The sequence below is a fragment of the Daphnia pulex genome, chromosome 3, assembly GCF_021134715.1.
Source record: "Daphnia pulex isolate KAP4 chromosome 3, ASM2113471v1".
NCBI lineage: Eukaryota > Metazoa > Arthropoda > Branchiopoda > Diplostraca > Daphniidae > Daphnia > Daphnia pulex.
In genome coordinates this window covers 12,631,439-12,655,343 of record NC_060019.1, presented here as the reverse complement: position 1 = coordinate 12,655,343, position 23,905 = coordinate 12,631,439, and the positions used below count along the sequence as shown (strand labels likewise).

General features: G+C 43.0%; 2 protein-coding genes across 2 annotated transcripts; both read right to left on the bottom strand.

The window, feature by feature from the left end:
- Positions 1-15,029: 15,029 nt before the first annotated feature.
- LOC124190210 (acid-sensing ion channel 4-B-like) lies at positions 15,030-15,824 on the bottom strand. Its single transcript, XM_046582782.1, has 4 exons — positions 15,650-15,824; positions 15,386-15,584; positions 15,235-15,323; positions 15,030-15,166 (listed from the first exon to the last, which is right to left on the bottom strand). The coding sequence occupies exons 1-4, from the start codon at positions 15,819-15,821 to the stop codon at positions 15,066-15,068; spliced, it is 561 nt and encodes a 186-aa protein (XP_046438738.1). The 5' UTR covers positions 15,822-15,824; the 3' UTR covers positions 15,030-15,065.
- A 1,640-nt stretch (positions 15,825-17,464) lies between these two features.
- Positions 17,465-19,449, bottom strand: LOC124190209. The gene is made up of 9 exons (XM_046582781.1): positions 19,273-19,449; positions 19,071-19,215; positions 18,941-19,001; positions 18,720-18,877; positions 18,460-18,649; positions 18,292-18,393; positions 18,088-18,199; positions 17,935-18,023; positions 17,465-17,862 (listed from the first exon to the last, which is right to left on the bottom strand). Exons 1-9 carry the CDS (start codon positions 19,431-19,433, stop codon positions 17,750-17,752), a joined length of 1,131 nt encoding a protein of 376 aa, XP_046438737.1. The 5' UTR covers positions 19,434-19,449; the 3' UTR covers positions 17,465-17,749.
- Between the last annotated feature and the right edge of the window lie 4,456 nt (positions 19,450-23,905).

Below are 23,905 nucleotides of genomic sequence, written 5' to 3'. Positions count from 1 at the left end.
TAATAATCCGCGGACCTACTCGCCTGCCGCAATAATTCCGAGCGCATCCAGCAGCAGCGCCACCCTTTTCTGATTGCTTATAGGGACTCGGCGTCGCCGTCACTTAGGCAAATGAAACGAATGAATCAAGCAGTCACGTTGCCATCTCATTTGCATGTCGGCTCTGATTGTTTTCGCCGAGCACCACCACCACCATCGCCGTCGCCCTTCTTACATTTACCGGGCAATAACACACCCACAGTGAGTGAATGTGTGCATATCCGGCAGCAGGGTTTTGATCTGTTTATGCAGATGAAAGTCCCTTTTCGAGGACCTCTTGTTTTTCTGTCTTTTCAATTGGAAGCAGCGTCACTTCTGCTGAATAGGCGCTATGTACATCGACTAAGAGTAGAGGATTGAATCCCAGCAGCAACCGGAATCAGACGTTAAAAGATTGCGCACAGTGATGGATCGTTATAGACGGGCGAGGCTTTTTTTTCCCGCGGGATCTCTGCCGAGCCAATTCATCTTCAAAGTTCTCGAGGTTCCCATCAGGCCTAGTAGATGAGGCTATACTTTGCCTTATTGTCGACGTTGCAAGAATGTTAATCGATCACGGTTTTTGATTGAATTATAACATTGTCGTTCCATTGGAGGAGAAACCGGAGAAGACGATGTGTACATAGGCCTCTGTTTGTACTGAACGTGAATGAGTCATTTACAGACTTAATGTGATACCGCTGTATAACAGTTGTTTTTACGGCGTAGCTTTATTAATGAATCGGCCTATAGGTCCGCGCCATCCACTCCCCCCGCTCTGCCGTTTCCCCGCGGGTGTCATAGACACACACACGCTCGGCATAACGGCTAATAACGACACCAGCGTTACAGCCTATTGTAAATAGCTAATGGAAAAATCAGGGAGAGACAGCACACAACCCGTTTTATATGGTCATACATAGACTACAGATGCATAGCACTGCAGGCCCAGTGAATGAAATCACCAATTCAAAATGCGCGCGCTTTTCGGTCAGATGCATCGATTGACGATAACAAAAAGAGAGTGGGTCATCATTCTTGTCAATTTCACGAGCAGCTTGAAAAGTGAAACACAATCACGAGCAATCAGCCAATAAAAAAAAGTGAATCGACAGCTTGACACTTTTTTCTCTTTTTCTTTGGAAAAATTTTTAAAAAAAGAAAAGAATAAAAAAAAGAAGTGAATTTATGGTGTCAATATAATCAAAGTGAGGGGGTGGCAAAGGTTACACAACAGATAGAAAAGTCGAGAGCTTTTTGTGTAGACCATCATCGAGTGCCGTCCTATTTCACTTGTTCAATGCAACTACCCCGCTGCTGCTTGTCTTTTTGATACAATTGAAAATGTGCGACAACTCCCACCCAGTTTGAAAAACGCCACGGGAATCTTTTTTGAGGGGGTGGTTCTATACCATCCCCCATTCACGATGAAATGATTTAATAGTTTAATGCATGTCAATTGACGTTGCGAGTTAAAAACATAAACAGTCCAGTTTGACAGTCTAGTTAACTGTGTAGTTATACTATCGATAGTGTTGAATTTGAACAAAGTTCTAAAATAAAAAAATGGTAAAAAAAAAAAGAAATGGATTCAGATGGCTTGATTTTTTGGGGTTACTTTTCAAACCCAATCGACAGAAATTCAATGGAAGGGGTCAAATGAGGAGGGCGGACGCGGCGGATGCGGAAGCTATTGAACTCGGAAGAGTGGGGGGAGGGTTGGGACACAGAACACACACACACAATAGGTTATAACATTGTTGTGTAAGACTCTCTGTGTAAGTTCTAAAAACCTTTTGAAATTTATTTTAGAAAAAAAAAATTGTATAAATATAACAAAATGAAAAAATGAAAAAATAAAAGCGGAACGCGTTAACCCCCTTTCAAAGAAAATGGAAAGAAAAAAAAAACCTGGGGGGCGGGCTACACCGTATCGAAAGAGCTGCCGGCCGAAAAAAGGGTAGTAGTAACACAATATACGGTGTATATACAAGATCACCCCAAAAGTCGTAAATTTTCTCGTATTATAACAATCATAATCCCGGACGTTAGTTTTTTTTCTTTAAAAGAGAAAAAAAAATCCTTGTTTTTTCAAGGTATTTGATATTTTAAGCAGCTCTAGTGATTCACGATTGAATCAATAACACAATTTACAACAACGGGGGAAAAAATTTTTTATTTCTATAAGAACGGATGGATGGATGGATGGAGAAGGAAAAAAGCTTTTAGGCATATTGCTTTTGATCCAACATAAAAAGGGGGACGTGTATATAAAAAGAGGTGGAATAAGGGAGGCCGGGCAAAGAAGGTGGAAAAGAAAGGGGTGGTCGTTTGAAAAACTGTTTGAAACGCACGCATATGGCGGTTCTCGTAAATTACAAACTTGTCACAATTTCAAATTGTTTCGTCCTCCCGCGCTCGGCGACTTGAACTCGGCCCATCAGAAAGTGTCGTCGGAAGGGATTGAAAAACACCAACAACAGTTGTCGCACTCTTTCCCAACGCTCGATGATCAAATGACCCGTGTTGAACACAACACCCTCATCTATACACAGACAGTATCTCCACCCCATGATGTAACAACACGGAAGACTCTCGTCGTCCATTCAATTTCGTGTTGAAATATGTTATGGCGGCATCCCCCAACAATAGAAACGATCTATTCAACTATTTCAACAGTTTCAACACTATATTACTTGGATCGGACTATTTTTCAGACTCTGTTCTGTGTCTGTCTGTTTGACAGAGATGATTTCCAATTGAATTGGGCGCCATATGGACGTAGATGGCGCGCGGGGCCAATGATGTCACGCATCATCTAATCGGATGAAAAACCCAGTTGTGGATATAAAGTTTGAATGCACGGGTCACAGGTGGTCAGTGTGGGTTCATTTATCACGTCATCGCGTCACGTTATGTTGACTCGGCCGTGTCCCTGTGGACGACACGCGCCGCTGCCGCTGCCGCTCTTCATTCAATTTTCGTCAGCAGCCCAAAAATATGTCTGAAATTTCTCTTCCATCAGGAGTGGCAACAAATGAAACGATCCAAGAGTGACTCGACGGTTATTTTGTCCCTTTACTCGCCCGTAGCCAATCTTAGTCTTTCATTAAACCATCAATCGGACCCCGGCCAGCCCGTCATTAGCAAGGAGAGGCTGTTATCAACAGCGGCAATTAAGCGGCTCATCATCATTCATCGAAAAACTTAATTCGCCGGCGCCCCATTCAATTAACTCCCCATTTGATAATAGGTTAATTATCTCCCAGACATAGTCTAACCTTTGGTTATAGAAGAATGAATGAATAGTAATTTGCCAAACGGGAGAATTTCAGACTATTGACAAGAACGATAAGCTCACGAGCAAATACGCACGGTAGAGTCTTACCGGGGATTAGATTCGGTTGCGCAACACACAAAAGAGGGGGGGGGGAAAAAGGCTGATAACCAAAAAAAAAAATAGATACTAGTAGTCTCTGGTCGAATAAGTTCGTTTGAGTATTATTTTCGGAGGGGAGAGAGATGCTGGAAAAAAGCGTTGAAAATGGGGCCAGAGCGATTTATAGTTGAACGATTTACAAGTGACACGCTGGGCGGCCCGGCACACGTGACCGGGAGACGACAAACAAAACAACAAATACTATAGACACAACTACAGAAATGACGAGAGAGAACAAAAGCTCCGATACAGATATTAAAACTCATTTGTCAAGTGTCTCATTTTTTTTTCGTCCTGTAATCATAAAATTATACGCAGACGTAACAATAGGAAACGCTTTTTTTATTCACCCTCAGACAGAGAGATAGAAAACGTCTCCAAAGGGACTGGGATTTGTAATGTCCGATTGACGTATTGGTAAATGACTGGCAATTTGACATGACGCCAAATGTTTTTATTTATCTAATGAACCATCTCATTTCCTTCATTTTTTCCAGGGGAGCGCTACATTCTTCCACCTAATTTGGCAGGATCGCATCTTTTTTTTACAAAGTAGCGGGTCTGAATGATCGCCATGTGTCAGTCTGCACGGATCGACATAACAAGGAGCGTCTAAAAAAAAAGATCCCCCCCCCCAAAAAAAGGAAAAAAAAAAAACCAGGCGACATTCTTCCGATTCATTGAACTCGGTAAATGGTAATGTGGGAAGACGACTCTCTTTTCTTTTTTTCTCTTTCTGAGCGTGCGCGTTCAGGTCGAAGGGGCTGTTATTAGAGAGGGAAATGACTGGTTTGTTATTTAGATGCCCCCAAAAAGTTCTTTTCTTTTGGAGTAGGCTAGTGTATACAGGCCGGTCGGCTCCCGAATGAGCCACGTGGGAAATTTCACGCGTTTAACTCGCGTTACGTCAATAGGACAAAAAAAGGAACAAGCGTTTCCTAGTAGTAGTAGTAGGCGATTGTTGTGTGTACTACTGGAGGGCCATAAATTAGGCGCGGCAAACGAAACGGAACGGAAAAAAGAAACGCCGAGTCGGAACAAGAAGAAGAAGAAGCTCATTTGAACCCGATCGGAACTGATTACAGACAATGGCGCAGCAGAGTCAGCATGTTATTTGTATGTCTTTCATACATAAACTAGAATAACATTTCAAAAAAAAAAGGCTGGTTGAAATACGATCTCGAATGTTAGAGCAACACAACAAATTCAAAAGTTTGGCGCGTTCCTTCCAAATGACGTGCAATTGTTTTACGACTTTGAAATAGTTTTACGAGTTCTGTTTGATAAAAATGGATGAATAACGAACAGCACCTGTAAACACGCCTCATCCGTACAATGTACGAGGGCGTGGACAGTCCGTCTCCGTAAAACATTATTCTTTTTTCGTTCTCATGTTTATTCCTCATCTAGAGATATTTAAATTAAGAGCAATGAATGAAACTGACCATACGCATACGGGCGCTTCATTATTACAAAAAAGCGAATCGTATTCCGCCGTTAAAAAGGTTTTTACGATGTACAAAGAGTTTTACGACTCTCGCCCTGCAAATACAATAAACAACACCTGTTAAACACGCCCTCATTGGAAATACATTGTACGAGAGCAGTCCAGCAAAAGTAGGCGTGGTCAATCCGTCTCCGAAAACCATAACTCCCTCGATTCCACCCCCCCCCCTACTATACTCCGCCAGTCCGTCTCAATTGTTAGACATTTTGGCGTGTGATGCAGACGTTCATCAAACGGCGCGCTATTCAAATTTTTTTAGTAGTTCAACTCCAACCCGACACCTGTAACAGTAATAACACTATCAAGTACACATTGTGTACGATAGGCGTGGTCTACTTAAAAGCGTATTCAATTCTTGTTTCTTAGAATAAAACAAAAAAAAATAAAAAGAACTCGACATATGTTGGGGGGACCACCTGGCATCACTATTAGATTTGTATTTTTTATTCAACTTTAGATTTCTGTCGATCCTTGTTGTTTTAATAAGAAGCGCCCAGCGACGAACATCTGAGTCAACACACGGACCGGAACAAAAAAATATATAGACGCGCTTTATGTACCGGGAGACTGTGACGGCCATCGTTTGCATGTCCGACCAACAAACTACACACGAAAGGCGTCGATAAAAGCCGCGGGGGGTAGGGGTTTGTTTGTGATGACGTCACTCTCCGCCATCGGAACACTTGAGTCAACAACAACACGACTAAATTTGCATATCAACCGCGTCAAACAAGGACTAATCAATTGGCTGAAAAGACAAAAAAAAATTAACTTAAATGTCGGTGGGTCGATTCAAATGGGTTGCGTCATTTGGAAAAATAAATTTAAAAAGAAAAAAATGAATTCGATTGAAATGCGAGACGGGATGAAAACAGCGGGAGTCGCTAATGATGGGCTCACGTTACAAAAGCGATATGTATTCAAATGAGCTTATACACTCTCGCCGGCTGAAATCTTCTCTGCTGTGCGTCTCTAATAAATATAATCGCAGCAGCAGCGAGTGTGAATAGAGACACGTCAAACGGATGGCGACGCTAATGAGACGTCACGTGCGTCAAACTATCCCAACTTTGGCAGAGACATCGTTATTTATAGAAATCAACATGCAATGGATTGAAATTTAAAAAAAAAAAAAGAATCAAATAATAAATCCTGCGAGCAAAGGAAAAAGGGGTCGAATAACTGAATATTCATATTCGCATAGCGCACGTTCCTCCTACGCGCCCAACAGTTGCCCAAATAGTAGAGAAATTCTGATCCGTTTCTAATTGCCGTGACTCTGCTGTTGCGCATTAGCAGGAGATTTCAACATTTTCGTTTCAAAGATACACACAGACAAAAAGAGTAAAGAAAAAGGAGTTGAATTGAAAAGGGGTGGTATTTCTATACCACCCACTAGACAAAAGCCCCGGCCAGAGTCACGTGTACACGTCGACGCCAATTTTCCAAATCCGACGCTCTTATCGTCATTTTACACAGACAACCGCCGGATGGGGGGCTCGTTAAGAGGCCCGATTCGTACTACATGTACGTAGTAGGATACGGAGGATTTCTATATGTGTGCAACTCCTGATCTCTTTATTGTTATCGGATAATAGAAAGGGATTTTCCGGCTAGGTATATTTATAGTATACATCTACACAATGGCGGAAAAAATAGGAAGACAAAAAAAAATAAGAAAACAAGGGGCTGTATAGGAGCCGTATTACCGCATGTCGAGCGCGGTGAGGACTGATGTGTGTGTGTTCAAGGATTTGCAGGGAAAATACACACGGACCAAACGCGGCGCCGTGTTGGTCAAATAATGACGGTGTAACTCGTCGGCAAACTCCCGTCCCGTTTTGTTTCTTTTGAAACACTCTGGTCTCCGGTATTTTTACACGCTCGGCTGATGGCCTAAGCTCGTCAGACGTATTGCCCATACACAAGTGAATGGGCCTATTAGTTTACGACCAAGAAAATCAAGAAAAGTGATGCGCATTTAGAATAACATCAATGCTCGTGAAGATGATATTCCAATATCTCTCGTTTTCCCCCCGCAATTTTGGATGCGCTTCTTTTAATTGGATGACCAATAATAAGGCCGATGGCCATTTTGGAACGGCAGCTGGAATCAAGTGAGATGGATGCAATGAGAGGCGCTAGAATGGGGCGGAGGTTAATGGCCGAACGAGGCATTTAGCGAGAGAGGAGCGAATCGTCTAGGCCGCCGCAGCCAAGTGGCGCCTTCAATGGCCTAGCTCCTGCTGTTAACACCGTCGTAGAGAGAGGGAAATAAGAGGCCTGTGTAGAGGCCTATAGACCCATTATAGGAAAACCAGCAGTAGCAGTTCTCTCTTTCTCCCACTCCGGCCTGCGCCTTATACATGTACGTAACGCCCCCCGATGACCAATTTCAAGTGGCCATTAAACCGTCCAGCCTGAGCCACTCTTTGAGATATGGACACACGACCTTTGGGCCTACTAACAGAACTTTGCTCCGGCAATTGACCTATCGCCTATTCATCACTAATGTTGTGTGTCCCCTACATACGTAACATCGTCTTATCATTCGGTCCCGCCCATAAATCTTTTGGAAAAAGACAATCGGGGAGAAATAAACCAAAAAACAAAAAACCAGAGATTATTTTTTGCAGCGAACATTTTCAAATTTGCCGCTCTGGCGATCTTTCGAGTTGGGATCTAGCGAATGACGATTTGCGCACAGGGTGCATCAAACCGTGAACCCATCGTCTGATTATATTCTCTTCTCGTCTGGACTTTTCAACATGATCCTCCAAGTTGAGCTCCTCATCCAGCTCACTCTTTTGTTTACAGTCAAAAGAGGAGGAGAGTCAGTCCCGATAAAACTGGGTCAGTCGTGAGATATGTGCTGCTGCGTAGTTTAGGAATCGCGCGGAAATTCTAGAGCTCGGCAGGGGGCCGCGGTCTTTTTTTCTTCTTCTTCTCCTTTCACTCTCTCTATCCGTTTTTGCTTTCGAAATACAAGGAAACAAGAAAAAATAAAAACCTTTCCTGTCGCGGTCGGATATGGTCCTGTGACTTGTAAAAAGTTCAGAGTCAATCACGTGACCTGTCACGTTCCAAACGGAACGACACCGCAATAGACATATTCAAGCTCTTATTCTACACTGCAGTCTGGTCTATTAGTCCCGTCTACTTAACGACGCACAAGAAGGAGAAGAAGAAGAGATACGAATCAGGTGGCCTCCAGCAGCGCCAAGTGGTATGCAACGATGGCCAAGAGTTCATCCGGAATTTCTCTTTCTTTTTCCCGCTCGGCAAGTTTTAAGGACCCGGAGAGAGAAGAAGAGGGGGAGAGAGCATCTCTTGTCAAGTCACTTTTTTTGCGGTGAAAGATGACTCTTTGTTCCCCAAAAAAACTCGTTTTTTCCTTTCCTTCTTCCCTTCTGGTCATTCCAGTTGAAAAAAGAAAAGAGTTTCCATCTCTGTTCGACAAAAACGCCAGCGATAGTCTATCGGTCTTTATTATTATTATATTCCCCTCTTCTTCTTTTTCCTTTTTTTTTTGTTCGAGTCGTTGGCACAGCTTGCTGCTCTTCTCGTGTCTCTCCAGATTTAGTAAAAATAGACTTGACACGAAACAAGGACAGAGCGCTCGTCTATAGCGGAGGAGAGAAGACTGCGAAACATCTGCCGGTGCTGGAAGAAAAATGTGTACATACTAACTAACTACTAGCTCCTATTAGAAGAAGGCGACTGATCGTGATGGTGTGTCTTCTTTCCTTTTCTTTGAACTTGAGCTGTTGTTTATTGCTCCCGACGCACAACATGCGGTGCTCTAACTCATTTTCCGAACTGACCGTGGGGTTAATTGCTACTATTTTTTTTTTTAATGAAATTGAATTTCGCGCCAAAACTGATTCATCAATTCATTTTTATTAATTTTTAAAAAGCCCTGATAGAAAGTTGTTTCTAATTTATTCGGCGCGGATTATTCAAACGCTTTACAAAACCGAAAGTGCGCTACTAATGCCGGAGGGTAAAAGTGCGGTCGATGCGGAGAGGGGGTGGGTGTGGAAGAGGAGGAGTACTTGGCGGCTTTGAAACATGTCACGCACGTATGCAAATGAGCATGTATACACACACAGACACACAGAGCCCGTACAACAACATGTACAAGTGTTTATGATGGCGTTCATCACGGGCCATCATCATCATTACTCGGGTAAATGTTGCAGCAATTTTAACGAGCGCAGCAATGACAATTATTCATTTTCGCGGATGGCCCAAAAAGACATAAAAGCAAAAGGGGGAAAATAAATTTCATTTTTTAAAAAGAGCCAAGCGGAGCAGCTGCGCTATACAGTAAACGCATCTACCAAAATATTTGGATGGCCGTCTGTGTATATATGCACGGCAGTTTCGAAACGGGAATCGCTTTGATGATGTTCTGCGTTTGATGGCTGGTGGAGGGTGGAATGATTCGATTCGGGAATCATTCCACACACAGTCCAGCCACCATCTCTCTGCAGAGTTTTGACGACGCCATTCGCCAGAGAGAGTTTCTCCCTGCTCGTCTATAATTGAATATTCGGGCGGATGGAGGTACAAGCAATTCACGCGTGATCGGACTAGTTTCAAATTGCCCGCCAAATAAAGCGCCGCTCTCGTCCACTATAGCGACAGAATATCAACCCCCCTTTCATTTCCTTCGCTCAATGTTTGTTCGATCATCATTTACAACTGCACTCGACACAAAAGCGCCCATCCATCCAGAGAGAGAGAGAAAAGGAAAATCTAACAGCATTTAACCGCATCAGCGGGATGCAAATGAGCTTTCCCGGCGACGCCGAAATAACGACGCCGCTCTTATGCTAATCAACCAGCGCTACCCTATCAATTCAGAGCACCACGGAAATCTTCCCCTCCCCACCCCACACACACACACGCAACCCATTCGCCTTTGTTCACGGCAGCAGCCCAGAAATGTGTAAGATCTACGCTCTCACGTCGTTTCAATAACTAAACTGATTACAACTCTCGACAGTCTAATGACGCCGATATTCACTTCACCCTTCGCTATTTTTCTCTTCTCTTTTCTCTTCTCTCCCAAACAAAACAAAATGAGAAATGTGACTATACACATTTTTCCTTTAAACTGTCATTGGATTTGTCTCCGCCCGGAAAAGTGTGTTTGATGATGGGCTAAAGATCGAATGACAACAACAAACACCAAAGGGTATTTAGTGTACGCCAAGAGAAGAAAAAACAAGTCAGTCATATATCGAATGACACAACACAACGTCTACCCCCCCCCCTCACCACCACCCCTTGATTCCAGTCGTCATCATTTGCATGTGGATGGCATCAGTTGGGATTTTTTAACGCGCTCATGACAAAAGAGTCAAAAGAACGGAGCGCTACATAGACACAAACTTCATTTGTTCATGGGGGTTTTTGATACCATATCATTCAGACTATTTTAAGTGCGCTATTAAAAAATACACGCCGAGACCGTCCGCAGTGTTGTATAGCATCTCCGTCGTAAAAAAAACAGAAAAGATGAATATGACTTTTTTGAAAAAATGGTTTTTTGGCGGGGTAGTAGAAAAATAGAACACGCCAGCAGCGGCATCAGGTTATACCCCTTTTCTTTTTTAACTACCGCCGCGAGTATACAGAAGCTTTTTGATATAATACCGTGACAAGAAGAAAAACATCGGTAGCAGACTAGGCTGGCTAGCTATGCTATACTATACTCCCCCCTTTATATCTAGTTTATATTTTGCTGTTGCAGAATTTGCATAACCATTGAGTTCTAAATAAAAAAGTCGGGCCGCGTCTTCTTCCTCCATCAAGCGGCGGGAGATGTTCTAAACAGACCTAATCGTTCCAGACATAAAATCACGACTGTTGCTGCTACTGCTGCTACTGCCTACGCTGTGCGCGCTATCTTTCCTGCTTTTCTTTTTAACGTGCCGTGTGTTTTTATGTCTGTCGATATATTTCATTCCGCTTTTCACAGACGCTATTCATTTTAATTCTTTTTTCTTCTTTTTTTTAGTGGCAAGGAAAGAAAAAAGGCGGATGATTGCGGGAACATTATGCCGAGCACGATGCGACTGACAGCCTCGTTAATTTCCACACAGAAAAAAAGTTCGGAACAGTCAGGGGGGAGGAAAAAAAAATGGGTGAAACGAAATCAAAGAGAGACGAAATCTCTCATCTTTCTTCTCTAAATGTAAATTCAATTGAGACGGTGAACGACGGTGTCACGTCTGAAACGATACAACCGACCCCGATTTTTGTTTTGTGTGTTGTCGGTTGGGTTTTCTGCTCGAGTCGGTCCGTTTTTGTTGTCTTGGCATATCGATCGGAGACGTAACGAGTCAATTTGATTGCGCCGAGAAACGCGATTGGATTACCGTACGGGAGGGAGAAAACGAGTCCCCCCGCCGTCATATCCGCACAAAGATAAGAGAGAAAAAACAGAGAAAGTCAATCGACGTAAATTTGAATAAATCAAGGGCTGGCTTGCGCAAGACGTAGTAGCAGCAGCAGCAGCGGCTGCTGTGTGGGTTGATATTGGGTGACTTGTGAGACAGATCCAATCCGAGCCCAGAGCGACATCCAAGTCGAGTCGTATGCACTGCGTCCCGCATAGAATTTCAATCCGTCAAGAGCAAAAAGGGACAACAAAAGATTGGGCTGGGCTGCGCTGCGCTGCAAAGGCAATCGGTATCCACAGAAACGGGGGTAAAAATGAATGATTGATCCCCAAATATGTACGGACGATCCCCCCTTTCCCTTATTGTGTCATCTTCTAGCTGTACACGGGCGAATATTGGCCGCCACAAACAAAAGAGAATCACCGGAGAGCAAAGAAGAAATAGAAAAAACCCAAAAAATCAGAAAAAAAGGAAAAAAAAGAGACGCTCGATGAGATGAGATATATTGATATAGAAACTGCGGGAATAGAAGAAGAAGAACAATAGAGTCGCCGAAGGATGAACGATCCCGCCCTTGTTGGCACAGTTCCTCAGATGCTGTGCGTGGCGTCTGCTGTATACTGTTCCCCTTTTTTTAATTGCCTCTCGACATCAAAAGATGGTCGCGTAGGGGAACGAGTCTAACCCCCTACGATCGCCAAAATGCGCGGCCTTCTTCTCCTTCATCCACACACTATGTCTTTTTGTGTGGATATTTATACAGAGATAAAAGGAGTAAGGAACTAGACAAGTCTTGATTTATACCTTTAGACTTGTTCTTCCTCTTCTCTGTCTATCTCTGTATAGATATCCTACGTTTTATTAGCTCTGATGATTCACCAGATGATATTACACTTGTAAAGAAAAAAAGGGGGGAGAGAGAAAAAAGAATCATAAAGAGTCAACGTTCCAGTGGGGGTTGGTGTGTTACAATGTGCTGTACACATATATGTACGCGCAAAATCTATACAACAAAAGAAAACGACTAAGCTTTTAAAAAAAGAGAAGAAGTATAAGGAGGCCATCATTCTTAGGTGCGAAGCATTAAGTCTCGTTCCCTAACGAGATGAAGCGTCGCCGGCCACACTCTCTCTCTCCCCTCACAGCAGCAGATGTTGTACTATCCTACACAAATGGAAGCCATATAGCTCTACTACTATATACTATCCATCGTAAAAAAAAAGGGAGAAGAAGAAAAAACCGGACCCTAAGAAGACGGAAGAAAGTGCCACAATATAGTCAAACATAAAAAGGAGGAAGAACGCCACAGTCTCGGGTGTGTGTAAGAGAGGGGGGGTCGTGTTGTTTGGGGGTTTTCTTTCGGGGAACTTGTTGAGATTGGCCCCGGCAACAAGCGCAGAAAAAATAGAAGAGTAACAAAAAACATATTAACGAGCGATCCTCGAGGGAATAAGTTGATCCTGCAAGGCCTAAAAAAAGGAAAACACAACCATCGTTCCGAATTGAATTATTCCCAAGCAGGAACATGATGGAACTTTGGGAATATAATGAGGTTGTTGGCACTAAAGCTGTGTTCTCTACAGCAGATAGGCCTAGAGGTATAAAAGGATCATCGACAATGTCGTCGTCGATGCTCTTCATTCGATTGCTTTTAGTTATTCATGTCGACTGTCTTATTTTTATTTGGGGAACGTCGGATCTCCGGCGAAATGAATAATTCAAAATGACCGACGACGAGTATTGTTTGATTTAGAAAGGCTCGAGTCGTCAGGAACTAATTATCCGGCAATGACAAACATTGTCAGCATCTCTCACTCGTCAAAAGAATAGACACACATATCAATAAAATAATCCAGCGGATCATCAGATCTGATCCAACTGGTTCCCCTCTACAGAAATGTTGTCAACTGTACAGGCGCGACATTGTCTGGGGGAAAAAAGAAGAAAAAAGGAAGGAAATGAAAAGAAGAATATGTCACCGAGACGCCCAGCTCATGAGCAGAGAATGTGGTATGTCATAGAGCTAGGTGACAATGTCTGCAGCTAGGCGAACAATAGAAGAAGAGGCTCGGACATGGAGCTCGAAGCACAAAAATCACGACTCGGATGCAGACGAGCGACTTGGTGTCTTATTGGTCGGACGCGATGAGGTCGACACACAAAAGAGGAGAGCTATACGAAATTCTCAACATACAGACACAACCGGGTATATAGGAAGGTGGTGGACGGACAGATAGAAGGGGAGTGACATGGCAGCCCTCTCTCGGATATAAAAAGAGAACCCCCCCCCACCCTCCCCTTTTTCCACCTCCTAGCGACGCCAGCTGCATCATCCCCCTCCCCCTTTTTGGCTTTTCCCTTCCCCCGCTGAGCTGCCGACGTCTCTCTCTGCCAGTCCAGCAGAGAGACTACTTGATGCTGCCGTCGGATCACCAGCGAGCCCAGTCGGTCACGCAACGCAGATGTGTCAACACGTGCCAACAGCCGAGTGCCCCAGCCAGCAGCCAGCCAGTGTTATTCCGGTTTCATCCAGACACACACCAGTCGTCAATAATTTCAAGACATTCGAGACTAAAACTACAACGAGAGACAAAAGTTGAGAAATGGTCCTACCTTTTTTGGACGTGTGCGGAGCTGTTCCGTTCGATCCCGTCAGCATGGCCTACGATCCAGCTGGACAAAGTGTCAACAACAGAGTCCTCGTGTGCTGCCACTGCCACGTGATGGACTCGCTGGCTTTCCTGGATCCTTCCGACGAGCCGCTTCCGTCCCGAGAAGACGATCCTGTCGTTGACAGCCTGCCGGATGTAGTGCCTCGTCCGAGTGGCAAAGTTCCTAATTGTCTGACGGCCAGGCTGCCAAGTGACGAGGAGGAACCCGATTCGCCATTAATCAAGGACTTGCATCACCGACAAGACAAAAGTGCAGCCGCCGACTGGAGGCAGGTCGGCAAAGATCTCCGCCGGATCGCCGATCAATTCGAAACGTTGCGGCGGCCAGCAGGAGCTTCCAAACACCGGAATCACGCGACGTCATCTTCTTCCGCCAGCTCCTGGATACAAACTTGCATCCTACACGGTTTGGTCGCCTACGCCGGATGGAGAATCCAGCGATGGATTTCCGGATGAAAAAATTTTTTTTTTCCTGCATCTCATCCTACCCAACTCAAAATGTCTTTCAAAACAATCTTTTTTTAAAAATTAAAATAACTGTAGACTCTGTACAAAAATAAAATTGAAAATGCTTTTGTAAGAATTGTGAAATAATTGCGGCTCAATGTTGATTTGCCAAATATTTTTCGCTAGTCTCTCTTTTCGTACTATCCACAATGTTTGTTTTTCCTTCGCTACAACTTTCTCTGTCCAGTATCTACGATTTTCTCTGTCCAGTTTTCTTCTCTATTTTTTCTCGTAACTGTTTTCCATTTGACCAATTATGAAACCCCATGCAAATAATGAATTAAAGATGATTTCATGCTCCATATGATGAAATATCACTTCTGGATATGCTACCCACCAGTCTTTCTATAATGAACCTGTATATTCAATGTATTAATGAATTATATGTCCATCATCACGGCCGCTAAATAATGTAATCTAATAATAACTACGGTGAAAAACAATTTACTCTTTTCATATTACTTGATTTTGTCCAATAAACTATTTTGTTTCGAGTTTACATTTCGTGTTCATTTGGTAGAACAGCAACAGCTGAAGCAAAAGACCAAAAGTTCGATCACAGTCACCATACTGGCGCCAAGGAATAGGCCTAAATTGCCACCCAAAATTCCTTGAAAATGCAATAAAACAATTTAGTTTAAACGATCACATTTTTCCAAGAAAAGCAAAATAACCTACCAAACCATTGGTTAATGGTTGGATAATGATTGACCATCAGAGTTTGCATGAAGCTCGGGTAGTAAAAATTAATAGCAGCCAAGGTGTTACTTGAGAAACAGAATTTCATGTAGTGTAAAAATTAAGACTATAATCAAATCAAATATTTTACCTTTGATTGGGTGAAATTGACCAATTGCCAAAACGGAAATTAGTCGTCAATTCTAAATCGGCGTAACTGGCCGAGAATTCGTAAGTTTCCTTCCAGCATTCACTGACACAGTCTAATTCTTCGTTGTTTAGATTCATTTTAGTCTTGGCGAGTTGATCAAGAATGAGCATTTGTTGCGGACGACATGACGGCAAATCACCTGAAACATTTACAGGAGCCAATAAAGCAGTTTTCAAAAATATGCTACTCGATATTTATCAAGACCTTTGTAAGGTAAGTTCATCATGTAACAGTTGGCATATTCGGTCACACGCTTCTGACGAACAGCGAAATTACAATTCTCTTCAGTGTAGTTGCCAAATCCAGGAACTAAATGACGATAGCGTTCGTGATCATTCCGATGAGCGCAGACTTTTCTGTATACAATGGAGGTCATGATATCCTCATCATTGATCTCCATTTGTTAAAGAGAAATGCATTTAAAATAAATAGCGAGAAGTTGATTAGTTGTAAATGTGTTACAGTTTTTCTGGAAAGTGCTACGGAGGTCCAGATGCCAATACGGGTGTAATGTTTGCCCAAATGTATCGCCACGGTAGGATCGGTCCATTTGTCCGACACGGAAAATGCCACTCCCTTCTGATTGGCCGTAATCGGGTTGATGATGGAATTATCCAGAGCTACAAATTGATTGAGTGAAAGATAATCATCGATTACTCATTTAAGATTAAAGGATCATACAAACCGCTTGCATCCCGTGAATCCCTGACAAGAACGACGAAACCGAATCCAATGGACGGGATACTCTTCGACACAAGTTTGAAACAACAAAAATAATAGAATTATAAACCAGAATACAACTAAAAAGAATAATTACCTGAATAATGGGTGGGGTAGAGAAGGTGGTGACGCAAGCTCCTGTAGATGACGCAAAACTCCCCGTCGGGAAATATTTGGCGCAACAATCGACACCGTCAACGTAAACGCCGGGTGAGATGCAACCGGCGATGATGTCTTCGCATCTAACACATTGAATTTTAAAAAATTACAAGAAATTATTGAAGAAAACAAATGGTGGACGGAAATTTACTTGAGTACTGCCTGTTGAAAGATTTCCTTGACATCTTTGATGCCTTTATCGGCGAGTATCTTGTTAAATTTAATTTCCAGCTGGCGTTGTCGTGCCACGTCGTCAACCAGAGCCGGCGACACGATAAAGACCGATGTCGTCAGTATCAAATAGGAAACCATTTCGGCATCGACGAATCCCATTTCTGCGCTTGAAATTCAATGCCAATCAAAAAGGTTTTCTTACACACAAAAAGTCGATTCAGACCATCAAACCTTTGAGGATGGTCGAATTGAAAGTATTGGACGTGCAAATGTGGTAATTGGGATGTTCGATCCAGCTGTCGGAATTGGCCTGCAACACCATTTCGCTATTTCCGGCAAAGTTCACGAAAGACGAAGCGGAGAAGTAAGTGGAAACAGTCGTCAGGAATATTCCCACGATCAAGGTGATCCGCCAAACGATTTTGACCGGCAGCGGATGCGATTCCTCGCCCAGATGAGCCACTGCGGCGCAAGTGGACCGACCAGCGAATTTCCTCCACTTTTCGCATCGTTTCTTTTCTTTTCTTTTCGGCATGACAAACACTTGGGATGGTTGGCAGTCTAATGTCCAGACAATTCTTCGAGGGGCTACTACTATTCTCCTCTTCATCATGTTCGAGACTGGCTGCCGCTCAAGAATAAACACGAACTGGACGTTTTGCGGATAAGCTTATTCGATTCCCAGCCGACGATTAAGCGGTTTCGATACATCACGCACGAGTTATCCGCTAGAACTTAATCCATTAGAAACTATAGCGTGCTGTGTTTTGAAAATTACCCGGTATTTTATGAAAATTTCAAGTCCATGAATCATGCGCGAACATTAAGAGACGACTGGCAATGTTGAAAATGGTACCCAAACCCTTTTTTGGACTTCCCACGAATAGCAAAAGTCATCAGAATAAAGAGACGTTATTATTCAGACAATTTCTAGGCTAATGTCCAGTCCACATATTCGTCTACTTCTGCAATTGCACAGTAAATTCCCGTCAAGCAAATAAAAACATCAGCAAATGTGTCGAGTCAACGCATTCATCGTCTGAACTAAGTGATTGCCTTGACACTATATCATTTTCAAAACTGAATATTTGCATTTTTTATCAATGCAAATCAATAGTTTCATTTTTAGACACAAACTTTAATCCTATCTAAATGATATCGGTTTTTAGAGAAAACCGATCGGTTTCAAATTACGAAACTGACTACAGGACTGTGCCACAATGAAAAATATTGGATTGCCCAATATTTGAATTAATAGCGAGTCCATTTGGATGGGCAGAAGTAGGTGAAGACGAAGACCACCACTTCGATAACGGTCACCATGCTGGCACCCAGAAATAGGCCCAAGTTACCGCCCACAATTCCTTTAAAAACAAATTGAAAATCGCATGAATTTACGTTTCTTTGAAATTTGACTTTCAAGTTCTAGGTCCTACCAAGTCCTTGGTTAATGGTAGGATAATGATTAACCAACAAATTTTGAGTGAATGTCGGATAAAAAAAATTAAGCACCGCCAATTGCTTGCTGGAATAAAAAGGCAAACACCATTTGTATCAACATTTGAACGCAGTGTTAAGGTGGATTCTACCTTTGATTAGGCGTGATGGTCCAATTGCCGAATTGGAAATTGGAAGCCAGTTGCAAATCAGCGTAACTAGTCGAGAATTGGTAAGTTTCCCTCCAACATTCACTGACGCATCCTTAAACGCAAATATGATTAAACTCATGTTACAAATCGGTCTCAGAAAACTAAGATTTTCAGTAATTTTAAAAATTAACTTTTTTTTTTTACCAGGGAAGTATCGAAAAACCGGATTCAAGTACGTTTCCCCGCCGATTATAACCTTGTGCACGAATTCTAATATTTGCTGCGGACGACACGATGGTAAATCACCTGAAACATACCAATTCCCCTATAGGGTGTCTACAATTCAAAATTGTAGTTAACCAAACGTTTAACCTTTGTATGGCAAAAAGTAGAGGTGACATTTGGATGCGTCGACAATTCTTTGCTGACGGTTAGCATAAACGCAGTTGTTTTCCGTATAGTTGACGAAACCCGGCACCAAATGAAGGAAAGTGTTTTGCGCATCACGTTGGGCGCAAATTTTACGAGATATCAACGATTGCATAATTTCCTCGTCGTTAACCTGCGCTCGCACGACAGAGCATCAGGCGATTGAAATAATTTAGCATAAAAAAAAGATGGTGGGGTCTTACTGTTGTTCTGGAGATGGCGATGGAGGTCCACAGTCCAACGCGAGTGTAGTGCCGGTCTTGAAACAAAGCCACCATCGGATCAGTCCACTTGTCGGCAGCTGTAAAGATGACTCCCTTCTGGTTGGCCATGATCGGATTGATTATCGAATTATCCAGCGCTGCGGAATTAAAATGTTATTAATACTACTCATTGGCTAAAAAGGAAAGAATGAATTTCTTACCGCTGGAATCCCGTGAATCCTTGACGAGGACAACAAATCCGAATCCAATTGACGGGATCCGCTTCAAAAAATAATTAAAAAATTTTAAAATTAGTTAATGTAATTAATTAAGGACGTAATTTAAATAGACCTGAATAATGGGTGGGGCAGAAAAGGTGGTGACGCAAGCTCCTGTCGATGACGCGAAACTTCCCATCGGGAAATATGTCTTGCAACAGTCAGCACCGTCAATGTAAACGCTGGGTGAAATGCAACCGGCAATGATATCTTCACACCTAAAAAATTCCAATTATTGCCAATCGGCCTTTGAACGAAAAACCAATCAAATTTACTGGAGCACGGCTCGTTGGAGGATTTCGGCGACATCTTCGATTCCATTTTGTTCCATAATTTTGTTAAATTTCATCTCCAACTGGCGCTGTCTGTCCACGTTCTGCAGGAGGGCAGGAGAGACGACAAACAAGGACGTCGTCAGTAGCAAATAGGAAATCATTTCAGGATCGACGAATCCCAACTCTGTCTCCCAAAATAAAACTAAAATTAATTCAAAAATAAAATTTCTATAATCAACACAATCAATCAAACCTTTGAGGATAGTCAGATTGAAAGTGTTGGACGTGCAAATGTGGTAGTTGGGATGTTCGATCCAGCTGTCGGAATCGGTTTGCAGCATCATTTCGCTATTGCCGGAGAAGTTCAGGAAGGACGAAGCCGAAAAGTAAGTGGAGGCAATCGTCAGGATGACCCCGACGATCAAGGTGATCCGCCAAACGGTTTTCACCGGCAGCGGCTGCGATTTCTCGCCCAAATGGACCACTGCGGCGCAAGTGGACCGTCCAGCGAATTCCATCCACTTGTCATTTTCTTCCTCTTCCTTTTCCATGGCTTCCAGTTCTTTGGTTTTGATGTCGTCTAATGTCCAAACAATTCGCGGTTGGACCCCTACTACACTCTTGTTCAACATGATCGAGACTGGGAATCCATCCAAAGGGCAAATCTAACCCGTTGGCTGGTGGCGGTTATTGTATTGTCCGGTCCACTTATCGAGTGCTGTTTTCGAGGGCGAGCCCACAACAATACGACGCATCAATACCCAGGGACCACATCCATCACTTAACTCATTAGGGCTTAGTGCCACAGCGTCTATAAAAAGACGATTTGTTATTGCCTTGCTGCCGGGCAACGCAAGACACTAGATCGGAGACCAATTTCATTAAAAGCCGGCAATATGTAACGTAGCTAGCTAACCCTTTCGCTCTCCTACGCAACCGCAAAATAAGTCAACCGACTACATGACATTATTATTAGTCAACTTATTTATGGTGTCCAGCCCATCCATCTCGACAAAAACATAACTGCAAGTCATATCGAACCAGAACCCACAAAATTCTTTGAATGAAAACATCAGCAAATTTCCCCGATTCAATTTATCTCAATGTGATTTTTTAAGTGATTAGTTTGACACTTAATCAATGAAAAGTCAATTGATGTTGATACCATGTCTTTGGCGCCCAGTTTAGATAAAATTACATTACGAATTACAATAACCGGAATATAGGGTACATAACATTTTTATTCGGACCGGATGACCGCGGCTTTTGTCGCCATCCGCCGGAATCACCAGAGGATTGATTCCTTCGATTGTGCATGAAACATACTGTTGCGTGGGCCAGCCTACACAACAAAAGGAGGGAATATCCTGTACGAATGGGTCGATGATTGATTCGTTAATTGCATTTTGAAAGGGACCAACTACTGTACAGCAAAGCGGGGCCAACGCGCTGACGGACAGCGTGCGCTCGGTTTGAGCGATGGCGTTCACTTGAGCAGAAAACACGGACGGACGGGGAAAAAAAGGGACGAACAACTATCAATGGGGAGGAGAAATAAGCGCCATCTCTAGTCCAGCATGTCTATAACCAAACGGGATTTTCTCCTTTTTAGGCTGGACGCGTGTGCGAAGAAGAGGGAGGATTGAGTGGTCATGATTGAAGGGCGAAAGTGGGGCCGAGGGTAAATACAAACAAACACTCGTTTATATGCCCGTACACACATCTGTATGCACATCCCCATGTCGTCCGATGAGTTGGCCCGTCTTTATATATAATATCCCCTGGAAATAAGAAGAAAATAAAAAACTGGACCGTTTTATTTCCATCTTTTTTTGTTTGGGCATCATCGATTGTTGGAATCCTCCGTCGATCGACGGCGTCACCGGATTGATGGCCAGAATCAACACAAAAAATCGCCCGTGAATGTGCTGCACAGGTCGCGTGTCTCTGACGGCGCTACGCCGAGCCGAGGTAGGCGGACTACGCATTGATGATTTATAAAGACATAAATCATTGACGGGAGGGATCACCCCCAAAAAATCTATATATTATTACGTATCAAAACGGAGAATCAAATGCAGCATTTCTACAATCTGTATGAAGAAGGAGGATCCCAGAAAGCGGAAATCGAGAGCCAATCATCCATCATGACGCCATTATCCATCCCACCCACCCCAGTCACATGAAAAACACTTGGGTTTTGAATCGAATGGAAATAGTTTTCAATCTCCATTGTTACTACACGATGCAATGTAGTCTAAAGGTATTATATAACTGTTGATACAAATGTTTGCGGGATGACCGCTGCAAAAGAGGGAAAAGTTGATGATTGTTGTTGTCCGTAGTGGCAGTGGACCGTGATGCCCTTTCGATTGATGACATGGAGAAAAGAAAACGAGATAAAGAGAGCAGAGCTCGATAGGGTCCAGATTCTATGATAAGCCTCGCTGTATCATGTGACGCAACAGGGGACTTGATCATCTCCGTGATTTATGATCTCGCCGCTCCGTTTTTCGGACAATGTAAAAGATACACAGTTTGTGTACGTGTGCGCGAGGATATCTAAATGATATATATATACTCGAGCTAGAGAATGCCCAGTCTACTGAACCGCCGTGCAATTGGGAAGTTGGCCAACATCCCGCAGTCCGTTAAAAGTTCATTAAAAACATCCAATAAAATGGTGTGCAGAGCCTCAGTGTGTTTGCTGACGGCATTCGATTCAATTGTTATCAAGTCAAACTGAGTAGTATCGGTTCCAGTCAACTGGACACGGGAGAATATGCGGATCTGGTGGGCGCGGAGGGGAAAGAGAAAAAAGAAAAGGGAACCGCCGTCGAGGGACGACGAAGGAAAGAAAAAGAAGAAGCTAATCCGACAGCCGGACGACTGGACTGGGCAATGTGTTTGTCCTTTATCCTCTGAGCGCATTAGATTGTTACACGGACAAGTGCATGGCTTGTCGCCGGCCCGTCTAAATCGCCGAGCGTCGGCCGTCAGGCAAAACAGAAAAGGATGTGAGCAAGGACATGTGACAGGGTGGAACTCTCTGACGACAGCTTGGGCTCCATGATGATGCTGGACATGGTCCATCGACGGGCGAACCTTTTTTTCTCTTATATAAGGGGAAAGAGAGAAAGAAAGAGAAAGAGCTTCTTTCCGGATTAGACTTTTTCACTTCCCTTTTTAGCAGCTTTTTTCGTCCCTATTTTAGCTCCTTCCGCACCGGAATATTACACTCGGCCAGCCGACACAAAAAATGTGTATCAATAGATATTAAGAGCTGCTGCTGCGACAACTCTGGGCAAGATTGGCTTATTCCGATCGGGCGACGACGACGGTCACGACGGAAGTTCATTCCGTATACATATATATCCATCCATCGAGACACGCCCTATAAAGGAGGGGGAGTACAAAAACACAACCCCCCAAACAGAAAAAAAAAGGAGAGAAACGCGGAAAGGGCCATTTTTGGTAGCTGAGATCGGCGTCGGTCCCATTTTTATGGAGTTATACGCGTCCACACCAATAATAATACACGCGTAATAGTCTAACATAGAACATAGTCGCTCATAGACAGAGAGAGAATGACCAGCCTATAATATCCAGCAAACAAAAGTTCCGGAAACATTCACACACACACACACAAAAGACAAAAAAATAAATAAATATAAAAATAAACGCTAAAGAGACTATATAGTCTGACGGTCTATGCTGTACGTAGTCGCATTATTTGTTCCAGAAGAAAAGCTCGTGAGGCAATGTGTGTCCGGTCGGTTATGAACACATATAAGACACAGCAGCACACACAGAGAGTCATACCGAGTTGAACACGGGCCTTTATAACCGAAGAGAATGGACAATTTAGGATTTCTGGTGGAGGGGGGGGGGGGGGAGGAGGACAGAATCAAGTAGGAAAAAATGTTTTATCGAATTGGATGAGGACTTATATTGGACCTTTAATGGAAGTCAAAATAAATCTAATGGTCCTTCTATCTCAATATCAATAGAATATGAGCATATACACGGACGAGACTTGTAATACTTTGAAAGGTAAAAGATTTTTCGTCAAAAGTATTAGCCCTCAAGTAAAAAAAGCCTTTTTGTTATGTTTTATTATTTTTGACTGTAGTTAAATAGTAATAGAGGAAAAAGGGAATAAAAAGCTTTCAGAGGTTGAAAGTTGCTTAAACTCGTTTCAGTTACCGTAAACATTTTGGCTGGGACATTTCCAACCGTCGGTTTTTAGTCAAATAAAAAAAAAGGAAAACGTTGATGTGCTCGGCTGCAGTTTGAATCGAATTCCTGAACGGAAGTTCAGCACTAAACTCCGTTTCACAACAACAGCGGAAGAATTGGATTTGACATTATTGGAAAAGGGGGGGGGGAGCAACGGAATAGTATAAGATCCGGCGCAGACTATTTTTTCCCATCTCTCTCTCTCCTCAAGCCTCTGACATCTTTACATAATAAATGATCTAGACGCTTTGGCTGTGCACTAGAAACTTGTATTATTCCGGATGTTTATTTCATCCAGTTCTCTTTTTCATTCAACTTTCGATTTCTCTAGTAGAGAGCGTAGATTACAAGAGGTCTGTGCACACACACATGTGTCGATGAGTCTATCCTGTGC